This window comes from Paramisgurnus dabryanus, chromosome 18 (assembly GCF_030506205.2).
Source record: "Paramisgurnus dabryanus chromosome 18, PD_genome_1.1, whole genome shotgun sequence".
NCBI lineage: Eukaryota > Metazoa > Chordata > Actinopteri > Cypriniformes > Cobitidae > Paramisgurnus > Paramisgurnus dabryanus.
In genome coordinates, this window is record NC_133354.1 from 4,218,360 (window position 1) to 4,231,511 (window position 13,152).

The 13,152-nt window shown below is 35.8% G+C and overlaps 1 protein-coding gene across 1 annotated transcript; it reads right to left on the reverse strand.

Moving 5' to 3' along the window:
- Nucleotides 1-7,563: 7,563 nt before the first annotated feature.
- LOC135721333 (uncharacterized) lies at nucleotides 7,564-12,385 on the reverse strand. Its single transcript, XM_065243520.2, has 5 exons — nucleotides 12,289-12,385; nucleotides 10,156-10,272; nucleotides 8,773-8,916; nucleotides 8,571-8,681; nucleotides 7,564-8,294 (listed from the first exon to the last, which is right to left on the reverse strand). The coding sequence occupies exons 1-5, from the start codon at nucleotides 12,335-12,337 to the stop codon at nucleotides 7,564-7,566; spliced, it is 1,152 nt and encodes a 383-aa protein (XP_065099592.1). The 5' UTR covers nucleotides 12,338-12,385.
- Between the last annotated feature and the right edge of the window lie 767 nt (nucleotides 12,386-13,152).

The following is a 13,152-nucleotide window of genomic DNA, read 5'->3' on the forward strand; positions in this document are numbered from 1 at the left end:
CATATGTCAGGATGGAAGCACTTGTTAACAACCCTTTCAATGTTTGGAAGGCATACTCACAATCTTCAGCTGTTCTTTAGACACATCTTTGATGACTTGCCTTTTCGATTAGAGAAAACTCTGATCACCAAAAATCCTCTCAATTAATTGCTGAAAAGTGCTTGGTGCATTACACAATCCAAATGGCATCCTATTAAACTCAAACAAACCAAAAGGTGTACAAAAAACAGTCTTAGGCTTATCCCCTTCTGCTACCGGAACTTGATTGTAGCCACTGGCCAAATTGAGTGTCGAGAACCATTTTGCACCAGTCAACACATCCAAATATTCCTCTATCCTGGGTAAAGGAAAGGCATCCTTATGAGTTTTAGCATTCAACTGTCTACGGTAGCGTTGGCACACTGGAATGTCATCCGTCAGAGGGATATGATGCTCAATTAATGAACTACATCCAAGATCACCATAATTTTTTTTTAAACATCACTATACAGGGCTAAGAGATCCTTAACAAATCCCTGTTCGGATTCCGAAAGCTCTGGTAATTCCAAATCAATGTCAGATTCTGCTGTAGAAACGCACATCTGAGATTGAACTATGACAGTATGTGTGTTACCTACTTTTTCAAAACAGAAACCCTGATATTATGAAGGAATTACTTCTGCCCTGACCAATGTTCCCAATCTAGTTCTTGGTTGCAAACTGACAGAGACAGTACTAACATTTATCACAGGGATCAGTGCCAGACCTTGATTTAACTGAACCAAAGCAGGGGAAATCAAAATCCCTGATGGTAACCCATTACTTCCTGATTCCTGTGGTTCCAATAATGTAACTGTATTTTCGCAGCCAAAACCTTTCGGACAAGAGGTCCTAACCTTAACGTGCCTGCCAGAATCTGCAGCGGATAATCAGACTGCACTCGTACATGACCCACAAAGCCAGCTATATGGGTGTTCTCAGCTTTCTGACACTCCACTAAGGCATCCTTTCATCTTGGCTCAGCTTGTTTAACTGAAGGTGCTAAAAACAATGCTGTGCCATGCTGTTCAAACAACTCACTATAACATTGGCCAATAACATTCATTCCCAGCAATCCTGGAGTGAGCACCCTGTCTTGATGTAAAACAGTGTCAACAGAATATTTAACTACTAAAACACCTCTTTTCAAAATAGTTTGTCCCAACACTAACATATCTGTCCCGAAATACCCAACGTATGGGATTTCTAGACCATTTGCTGCTTTCAACTGAAGCCAACTACATTCTTTAAGAACCCCTTCACCAAATGATTTAAAATGGCTATTAAAGAATGATTCAGTTATCATAGTTACCATGGAACCAGTGTCCAAAAGACAGGGAACAGTGACTTTCCCCATTTGAACAATTACTTTTGGACACTGGCAGACCAAACGTTGTAAAACAGAAGAACACTAGATGAACATAGATGACTTTGAGCCATTACTACCCTCTTCTGTTGTCTGGCTCATGACAACAGAGGGTACTAGTTTAAAGGCTCTTCAGCTGAAACTTTACTGATATCAACTGTTGGTGGTCTAGAGCTAACATCAATAGGCCATGGCTAACGACATTATCTGGCAATATGGCCAAGCTTATTACAGCGCAAGCATCTTCGAGTGTTCACTCTAGGAGAAGAGAGGGTATTATCAGAGGTAGGCTTTAGTTCATTAAGGCACTTAGTAATAGCGTCTGTTTTGCTGACTCTTAAGCATGTCTTTAATTTCATTGAATTCAGTAGACTCCCCAAACCTATTTATTTTCTTGACAAACTGAACTACTCTAATTGAGTCTTATTACACCATGATTGTGGCACTGACGTAACAGTCACTATTTCTCCTTCCTCCACCCACCTAATTGCTTCATCTCTTACATCTAGTAAGGAACAAGAAGGCTTTTACCTCACAAATTGTCTGAGTTCACGTCGTAGAGTAACATCCCTTACATGCTCCACAAATTGATCTCGAAGCACCTGGTCAGCATTAGGAGGGTCATTCTACAAAAAAGTGGAAATGCTTGTCCCTTGCATTTGCAGACCCCTTAATCATTTAATTTGACCCAATAATCCCATAATGATATATATTTAATAAATATAGACTATCCTTAAAATGATGAGAGAGTTTATTTATTTAAATTTCTTTTTTTTTCCTTTTTTAAACTTTTTTTTAAATGTCTGGTCCTGAAAATTGCCCTGTCCCTTTGATCATACATGGGAGTTGAACTATGTACTTATTATTTAAAACCATGTTTTTTATAAAAGAAATCTAATTTACATTTACCTTTAACCCTGTATTAATGTACTACAACACTGAAATGATACAAATACACACATTAATATGAGTAATATCAAATAAATATTTGTCCACCAAATTTATGTCATTGGTGTTACCCTACCCAAAGTACTTTTATTTTGAAACAATGCATCAGCTCTTTTAAGTTTTTCAAGGGTCAAGAGGTCAGTGGAAGAAGTGCAGTGGAGGAAGGCAAAAGGTTTGTGAGATGTCTTATCTTATTTGTCTAAAATATCATGATATTTCAAAGAATTTTGAGATAAGATTTTTTTGGATCTCATTAGTGTTACTCTTTTTTTATAGCTGGGAGTGAAAAAAAATAAAAATTCTGAATAAGTATGTGATTGTTACATCGCTGATGAAATAGCACATGGCTAATGGCAGCCATTTTGTTAAAAAAATAGTTTTTTCTGTAAATTGTCATTGGTGTTACAATCATAGGTGTTACCCGTCATTGGTGTTACTTCTCTAATGAGTACTTCCTGAGCACTATTCATTTAACTGACCAACATAAAAGCATAAAAACAAAACAAGATGGAACATTTTTTAAGTTTTATCATATTCATTATCTATTATTATATTCTAATTTTGTCATTGGTGTTACATTGTGTCATTGGTGTTATACCAAGTTTTGGTGTTATGAATGTATTTTCTTGTACTTTCTGGTAATATCTTGTTGTTGATATGGGATATAAGACATTGTTGATATTTAAGTCTTTGCATCAAAGCCTTTTTGGTTGAATATTTTTGTTTTTGTTGGTTTTAAAGAAAAAAGTCAAACTGAGAATCAAATAATTTCATACAATGCTTGGTAAAGATGAAGAATTTAATTAAACAAATATTAATAATCAATTATTTTTCTTGCTGTTATCATTCCTCTACTCAACCTTTACCTAAATACACAAGCTGTAATGAGAAAATCAAACAATTATTGACAGCTCTCTGGCCCAATTGTGTGGTGGGCAATTCAGGTTGACAGTAAATCTAGCTAGCCCAATGAGATTGGAGGGGGGGCACTGGGGGGGCCAATCATATTCCAGGGGGGGCCGGTGCCACCCCGTGCCCCTCCTCTAGACATGCCCCTGATTGAACCGCCAATAAAATGGAAAGTGTTTTACGTTGTAGCCTGCTTAACATGGGCGAGGCTAGCCCCTTTTTAGGGGCTGCGGAGTAGCACAGTACCTGGGTGACTTGTCCGTAGACTTAAACGGAGAGAAGTAGCGCCGGTTACAATGTTCTTCCGCAAGACGCATGCAGTTCTGTTTATTAACCGCTAGAGCAAGAAACATAAACTGCGTCCCAGTGTGTAGTTGAGTACGTGTCTCTGTTCTTAAAGTTTATCTTTAATTTGAGACTCACTCATTTTAACAATCAGGAGTCATGTAAACACGACGCCACGTGCGTCTTTTCTGGTCAGTCGTCATGGAAACATGGCGTTTGGACCAGACCAGAGTGAAAACAAACGACATATTACTGTATACCAGCAGTACCGGTAAGTTATGTGTGAAATCACTAACTATGGCTTTTTAAATTAATTGTTATTTATTCCTAGATTTATATCTGTTATTTTTCAGTTGTGTCTAACTATCAAACTAGACAATACATTTTTTTTGTCACACATAGAGTAATATGAAGGGGATAATGTTTTTTGACCCTTAGTGCAGGAGTCACAAGTGTTTTGTTTTAGACATACAGTAAAGGTAATGGTTAAATTACCAAAATATTAATAAACCAACCATATGTTGTAGGCATAAAAGATATAAATTAGGAGATTTGTCATTTTGACAAAGGCTTAAAACAATACACTGTATATTTACATAAAACCATACCCGCACTGCTGCTGTAGCCCACCTTTTGTCATGTATTTTATAGTGACAGTTGGCAACCTTATATGCCTCAGGAGACTTCAATATGGCATTAATGGCAAAAAAAGTGCTAGCTCGCCATTAATCAGAAGTAAAAAGTTTGGCAAAAAAATGCATCTCAAAATTCATCAGATTGATGCTTTAAAATATGTAATATAAAAAAAATTCTTACGGGGGAGCATGCCCCAGACCCCCCTAGAGGGGTAATATCCTTTTCACCTTTTCACTCCTTCTTTCATGCCTGAAAGTTCTCCAAAAAAACTTAATTTTGGATTTAGTTGAACCAATGTTAAAATTATAAAGTTATTTTTACAATAGACATATTAGGGGGGTTTGTGTAAAAAAAGGGTGAATGGTGGCAGGGAAGCTCATTGGGTGCTCAGCACCCCTAAAGCTCTAACCCTAGAATCCCCTCTGCTGCTTAATATGGCATATGGCCAGACATTGCTTTTCCTAACATATATGTTTGTCTTGTCTAACTATATTAAACCATCCCACCTTTTTAGGACCTTTTTAAAGAAGGTGAAAGTCGCTGTAATCTTTACTGACATTGTTTTTTTTCATTGTAAAATCACTGGTGTTAAGGGCGATTTATAGTCGTGCGTAGGTCCTACGGCGTAGCCGCGACGGCGTAGGTTCCGCATCGGTTTTCATTTATACTTTTGCGTCGCCGTCCGCGTCGACGTGCAAACACACGCAAAACCACTGGTTGGCAGTAATCACACGTGTAACTACAGTAGCAGCAGAAGTCGTCACAGAAGAAGAAGCTAAGCAAGTTAACCCACAAACGAAGAAGAAATAGCAACTTGTTGTGTATAATTTGAGAAGACCAGCAATGATGGAAGTAAATAAACAGCGACTTATGTTGCAGTTTGAGTTAAATCACTCCTCAACTTGGCTCATCTTTGTTTTCACCGTCTGAAACGGAAATACCTTTGACGCAGTTTTTTTTACCTGACGGGAGGGGTTCTGGTGGACCAATCACAGCGCTTGCGGTCCGCGTAGAGCCAACGCGCTGTTAGAAATTTTGTGAGGTGCGCGTCAGGCTACGCAGAGCTATGCACAAGCTATGGATAGCCTACTATAAATCGTGTCAACAGTTCCCTTGTTTTATGTAAGCTAAAGCTTACTTTGGTTGCAAAGCAGTTGCTTATAAAATTATTAAGCCTGTTTGGAGAGAGATATTTTATGTGACAAAATGTCAGTCATTGTGTGATAACGAAAATATAACCAGGCTTAAACTAACTTGCGTGTTCTGAGCAGGTGTTTTCAGTGAACAGGCTGTAAACTGTTGGCTAAGTTACAGACACTCTTGAAAAACTGATGCTGATTATCTGGGAAACATTCTCTAACAGCAGTCAAGTTGTCATTGTTTGTGTCAAAGTTGTGCATTTGTTGTAACATTAAAACAGGAGATCAGACTTACTCTGTGCTGCTCAAAGTGATGCTCGGAGCTCCATTCCTCTATGGGTGTGCGAGGCTATGCTTTTTTATTGGTTGTTGCGTTAAATCTTACCTAGATACAACAGTACACATATTTTCTGATTGGCTATTGTGTAGCCTCTTTCTTTATTTTTTGATTGGCTGATAGAACTCCAGGGGAGACGGGCTTGATAGAGAGAGCGGTGCGGCCAGATACATTTTGAGCGCTGAAGCATATTAAATATATGATAAATAGGTTTTAGTGTGGCCGGAGTGCATGACTAAAGACTGAAAGCACGGCTATTATCAGACCAGCCCTCGCAGCCTTAAAACACTACCGGCCCACCGGGAAAAGTGCCGACTCTCCCGATTGCCATCCGCCACTGCTTCTACGTACACTTAAACTAACGGCAAGTGCTATAGTCGTATCTCTCAAATCCTCAGCTTATATTATTCACTATCTAACTGGGATTGGGCCGATCCTAGCCTGATTTCAATCCTACGGAATAATTTTCAAAGCCCACGAAAGTAGTCATTTTTGACGATACCGAATAATACACAACTCAGTCTGCTGTAATGACTTTTCTGATCCCAACATGTGTGAAAGGGTCTATTTACATTCCAATTCAAATACGAAGAGACAAATATAATCAAATGAGAATAATGCATACATGGCAAATGATGAAGATCTGGTTACAGATTTCTCAAAGTAAAATGAAATACATGTACTTGGAAATTCACCCCATGATCTTTGATACAGCATCATGGGGTGAATTTCTAAGTACAGAAAGCCCCGCTGAACCATTTACAAAATTTCCTTAAATATCCAGAGAGACAAAGCATATAGGAATTTGGTACTGATTGGTTGATGTAAAACTCAGGGCTGTCCTTAGTTTTCATGAGAGGTGTCTATCAACATTGAATGAAGTTTTACTAATACTTTAACATTGAATTCTGTAGTTATATGAGTGAGACCATTAACCACTTGCATTAAGTGAAAACAAATAAGATCAGTTTCAGATTCTTTGTGCATTTAGCATTTCATATACAGTTTGCTTTGAGAGAATGAGAATACAAATGTATGACACCCTAAAAGTGTGATCTTTGAAAACCAAATGGTCTCAATGGGAAGTCCACTGTGAATTGTAGAGAGTTGTTTTCCTGGGCCTGCATGGTGAAGTCATTCAATTCAATTTTTCAATTCAATTCAATTTTATTTATATAGCGCTTTTCACAAAAGTCAATTGTTTCAAAGCAGCTTTACATAAATAGAAGCAGTGAAAAGCACAGAAAAACGACAGATACCACAACAAAATACATGATAGCATAAGCTGTTAAATTTGCTGTGGCTATGACTCAATATTATAGGCGAACGTATTACTAAAGTAACGTCTAGAAGAGGAAGCTAAGTAAAGCCCAAAAAGGCTGCCTCCCCGGGGTGAAAAACCCCCTAGGAGAAAAAAAAACCTGGGCTTTTATCCGAGGAAAAATAGTCATGCTGTGCTTCCCCGGGAAGGGGCTATCTTTAGTCAGGAAATTGTCCTTACACTGGGAAGCTCTAATAAAAAATTTATTTACCCCACCTTCCTATGTAAAACTAATCCTGTCCGAATAGTACTTTAGTTTTAAAACTTTATCACATTATTATTACATTTTGTCTGATTATTTCTGTTTCACTCTGGTGTCAATCAGTATTATAAAGCTTTATTAAACACAAAATTAGAAACAAGTATTGTGGTTATATGTTATTTCATGTTGTTTTGTTTACAGTATATATTTTTTCTTAAATTCATTACATCAAGGAAAATACAATGAAGTGAAATTAGGCTACTGCGAAAAAAGCATTCACTTTTATTCCAAAATATGTCAACTTTGTTGCTATGTTAAGCTGCTATATTCTTTTAAATGTATGTTACATTCACTTGCTGCATACAGTAAAGCAAAGTGCAAAGTTAAGCTTATTTCAGTGAATCAGGATGTAGAGGAAGATAAGCACAAAGAAATGAGGACATTCTGATTGAGGATCTTATCATTGTCCTGAGTGAGGATCTCATCATTGTTCTGAGTGAGGATCTCATCATTGTTCTGAGTGAGGATCTCATCATTGTTCTGAGTGAGGATCTCATCATTGTTCTGAGTGAGGATCTCATCATTGTTCTGAGTGGAGATCTCGTCATTGTTCTGAGTGAGGATCTCATCATTGTTCTGAGTGAGGATCTCATCATTGTTCTGAGTGAGGATCTCATCATTGTTCTGAGTGGAGATCTCATCATTGTTCTGAGTGAGGATCTCGTCATTGTCCTGAGTGAGGATCTCGTCATTGTTCTGAGTGAGGATCTCATCATTGTTCTGAGTGAGGATCTCATCATTGTTCTGAGTGAGGATCTCATCATTGTTCTGAGTGAGGATCTCATCATTGTTCTGAGTGAGGATCTCATCATTGTTCTGAGTGAGGATCTCATCATTGTTCTGAGTGAGGATCTCATCATTGTTCTGAGTGAGGATCTCATCATTGTTCTGAGTGGAGATCTCGTCAATGTTCTGAGTGAGGATCTTATCATTGTCTTGAGTGAAACCGTTACACAGATTACCGTAACAGCATGAGAAGTCCGTATTACCTTCTATATCTTTTGATGTGACAGCATCACAGAAAAATTTAGAGGCACATCCTTTTACAATTGTCGATGCAGACCCAGAATTTGCTAATGTAAAGAAAACAAGTCAACGAGTCATCAGTGATTGCTAAAAATCTGATAAATCTTGTATACAAACCTATTCATTGAGATGTATTTTATACAGTAGATATAGAAATATGTTAAAGATGTTTACATTTTCATGTATGGAAAATATCAGACACATTTCTTTGATTTTAATTTGATTCCTATATTATTTTAAAAAATCATGTTCTCTGATTTTTGGTTCACACAGTGTACAGAGAGAGAAAATCATCTATTCAGAAAAAATGATTTAATTCTTACTTTTTGCTGTAATGCAGGAGTCTTCAGTTCCTAAACAGTTTAATTTGTTTGAGCAACTCATCCCATCACAGTAGTAACATTGTTTCCCATTGGGTCTGTTAAAGCTGGAATCTGTAAAAAAAAACAAATCTTATTCTTTCATCTGCAATGTTTATGCTCAATGTTAGGATATGTGTATAGTGCTACATTTCAAAGACAATACCTGGGACGTCTCTGTTATTACAGAGGTATGTGTTACAGCATTGTGTAGATAACGTTGTCCTTGCAACTCCGAAGTTCAGGGATCCACTTACACAATTCTGTTTCATGTCACATTTCTTAGTCAGCTCGTTGACTTTATTGTCACCTAAAAAACAGGAAATGCTTTATGCTTCACATCTGATTAGTCGAGTAAAAATGATCTGCATATCAGGGATCTTAGGATTTGAGTTTCTTAAAAGCAACCAACAGGCATGCATCACATTGTGTAAAATTACTGATTCACAGCTAATGATAATTTAACTGATAATCTTGAGATGGAGACACAATTTTCTCTACTTGTGAAGACAACACATTGCCAAGCATAAGATTAAACAACAACAAGTACACTATCAGAAAGAAATGTGCTACAAAAGTAGGGGTGTAACTATACATGTTGTATTGATTTTGCAATATAAAACTGTGTTGATATATAGGCTATCTAAGTGTTGTTTGATATAGAATTAGTGTTTTCAAACAATCTGTATTTATAAGGTATAATTCATACAAAAATGCACATAGTGTCATCATGTACTCACCCCCAAACCTATTAGATCAAATACAAGTCTTCTAGAGACAGGAGAGCTTTATATGAACAACAGGTTTATGCTCATACTGTACGGACACTCGAGAACAACATTTTGTGTTCGGCAATTGGGAAGTTTGGAAATAATAGTTTTGACACACTTTGCGATAAGAGCTGTGCTTGACTGGATTGCTCATCCGAATCGCGTCCACGCACTTAGCAAGAGCGCAAACTTAATTTATATCACCATATCGCATTTAGCAATATAAATATTCAAAGCATTTTAGATGGTTTATTCCCATCATGCACTACCAGTCAAATGTTTTAAAAGGTCATCCTTTACATTACTGTAAATAGTTGGATCAATTAAAAAATAATTGGTAACACCTTTTTCAAACTTACAATAGTAAGAAACACATCAAACTATCAAATAACTGAAATGAAAGTAACAATGTTCATGTTATTATTTAAAAATCCAAAAAATCAGAGCTATAAAATATTTTTTTTCTATTTTATCATCTTCAGTTTCACCCTATGATAATTTTTACAAAATACTGAAGAGGTTCACATCTATTCTGAGCTCTTATGGGTGTTTTTTATCATCACTAAGTCCAAGTCACTTATGTTTTCTTTTGTAATGAAAGAAATGAATATCGTGGCACAATTATATTTCCCAAACCTAAATAATTTCAAACACGTAGACATATGCCTTCACAAGAAAACATTTTAAGATAATGAAAAATATTCAGTTAGCATTTATTTCAGTTAAGTGAACTTTTTAGCATTACAGTAAATGTATTCTCCATCATATACTGAACTTACCAATGGATACCACCAGTTTAGTTGTAGAACATGTATTAGCTGTATTAGGACACGTCTTCATTACACCTTTACAAGAACCTGTCTCACCTGTACACTCATAACATATGAGTGAGTGTCCTAAAAGAAAACAAAATGAGGGAAAAACATTTATCTGTGTCTGTAGCTAATAAAATATTAAACAAGCTTTCAGAGGTGTAAAGAGTAGCTGAAAGCCATACTTGAGTAAAAGTACAAATTCCTTACTGTAAAAATTACTCCACTACAAGTTACAAGTCACCAATTTAAATACGACTTGAGTAAAAGTATTAAAGTAACCCAATTTAAAAGTACTCAAGTATTTTTACTCGTACTGAATGTTGGCTCAAAAATGCACTAGTCCTCAACACAAAGAGACATTGTAGGTCTGGGCAGTGAAAACTAAGAAAGTTTATTTATGAGGTTTTATTTCCTAATATAGAAAAGAAATCAAACACCTCAAAATTTTGACCTGGGAGAACAAACACAGATTAAACATAGTCATCGTCTTCTTTTGACTAAATTTTTATTTAGTTTTAGTCATATTTTTGTCATCTGAATTGATTTAGTTTTTTTGTCTAATTTTATTCATCTAAATGCCATAAGATTTTAGTCTAGAAATCTAAATTACATTTAATTTAAACCCATTTAATTTTAGTCTAGTGTCATTGTGTACTTGAATGTGCCATGCTGAAAAATATATAGCCTAACTTTGTGATATAAATATATGGTAACAATTTACAGTGGGGTTCATTGGTTAATATTAGTTAGCTACATTGGTTAACATGAACTGATAATGAGCTGCACTTATACAGCATTTATTCATCTTTGTTAATATTAATTTCAACAATTACTAATACTTTATTAAAATCTTGTTAACATTAGTTAATGCACTCTGAACTAACATGAACAAACAATTAAAGCTTACATTTTTATTAACTAACATTAACAAAGATGAATAAATGATGTAACAAATGTATTGCTCATGGTTTTTTCAAGTTGGTTAATACATTAACTACTGTTAACTAATGAACCTTTTTGTAAAGTGTTACCAAATATTCTTATATAGGCCTATCCTAAAAAAGATATAATTTTTATATTTAGAAAATTCCAGTAAACTAAAATTACACTAACAGAAATATGATAATGCATATTAAAAACGTGAAGTTGTTCATTTGAAAGATTAATTGAAAACACATGTAGTACGTAACACCATCTCACATTAAGTGCACTACATTTCTTCCGTCATGCATCCCTCTTTACAGTAAATACATTACAGCATACTTGATTAAATGTGAGGACAGTGAAATTGTAGGCTACACTTATTATCAATCTTCTAATGTACTTAAGTTACTCGGGCAATCAGTACAGGACCTCGCTGGTTTATTTTGGCTTATATAGTAAGTTATATCAAGTTATGTACAAGCTCAGGTTAGCTGATAAGGTAGCATCAGAGTATATAAACATTTGTGCTTGCCTTTGAGTTGCGGGATGACCCTCCTGCAATCGCGCATCACTTCTGTTTTGATTGTAGCATCACATGTTTAACAAAGGGTCCCTTGACTGAAGCAAATGTGATATGCATCCATATGTTTGCTCTTTATCTCTTCTCTCAGACCAGACGCGAACTTTTCTCTACAGTTTATGGCATACGCAGCACGCAGATGTCCCGCTACGGTGGCTCAACGCAAGCCATTCAGCGTTTGACATCAAAGTACCGCGAGACCAGACTTCTCCATATGCATTTGATTCGCTCTCGCAGTACTTTGATTTCATACGATTGCTCTGCGCAGAGCCAAATGAAGTCCCTCAGTTGTGTGTGTGCGTGTAACCTCGCGATCACAGATTCTTTCCATCATCACCCTCTGACACTTTCGTCTCGTTTTTATTTGACGAATAAACAATGTAGCGAGTAACGTTAAGTGTCATTTCAAATGTAGTGGAGTAAAGAGTACAAATACCCAATCAAAAATGTAATTGAGTAGAGAGTAAAAGTTGCCTATATTTTTGATACTCAGTACAAGTACAAAGTAGCCCAAAAAATACTTAAGTACAGTAACGAAGTACATTTACTCGAGTACTTTACACCTCTGCAAGCTTTTGTGTTTTATACTGTACCTCCAGCAATAAAAGTAACAAGGAGAACAATGACGATGTTCAGATCCATCTTTGGTCTGTCAGGAGGTGAATAAAATGACAGACCCTTGTCAGTGGCCTTTACTGTATATGGCTGATGAGAGATGAGGATATAGGCTGTGATGAGAAAATGCACCTTGAAACAAATGTGGGTGGGCGTCCTGTAAAAGAGTTTACACACCTACAGCATCGTTTGGTTGAACATCATTTTATAAGAAATGTTCATTGGTTTTACTGGCAGTCTCTCAAATCAGTTACTGGTTAACTGCAAAGGGGCAATCAGTCGTAATCTGTTGTAACTAGAGCTGGGCATAGATTAATCTAGATTAATCTCATACAAAATAAAAGTTATTTTTTGCATAACATATGAGTTTGTGCTGTGTGTAATTTTTATGTATATATAAATACACACACATTCATGTAATTATTTAAGAAACATTTACATGTGTATATATATTTATTTATATTTTTATATATTCTAAATTATATATAAATAAAAAATGATATTTAAATAAAACATTTCTTAAATGTATATATATGTATGTGTGTGTTTAAATATACATAATATTTACACACACCACAAACTCATATATTATGCAAAAAATTACTTTTATTTTGTATGAGATTAATCTAGATTAATCTATGCCCGGCCCTAGTTGTAACATTAAAATGGATGACAATAGAAGCATCCCTACTTTCTGTACAATGCATTTGGGGTGTGCATTTTCAAGAGAATGAGTTCTATATTTTAAATAGTACACACATTTAAGCACTCCACTTAATTAGATCTGTTGCAATGCAAACTGCAGTAATATATCAGTAAAATATTGCAGCAGATGTATAGCA

Bases quoted from the DNA above. Each gene is read 5' to 3' on its own strand.
- LOC135721333 (XM_065243520.2), bottom strand. From the start codon at position 12,337: ATGGATCTGAACATCGTCATTGTTCTCCTTGTTACTTTTATTGCTGGA. The intron at 8,917-10,155 runs GTAAGTTCAGTA...CCTGTTTTTTAG, and splicing joins TAAACTGGTGGTATCCATTG to GTGACAATAAAGTCAACGAG. The intron at 8,682-8,772 runs GTATTGTCTTTG...TTTTTTTTACAG, and splicing joins TAATAACAGAGACGTCCCAG to ATTCCAGCTTTAACAGACCC.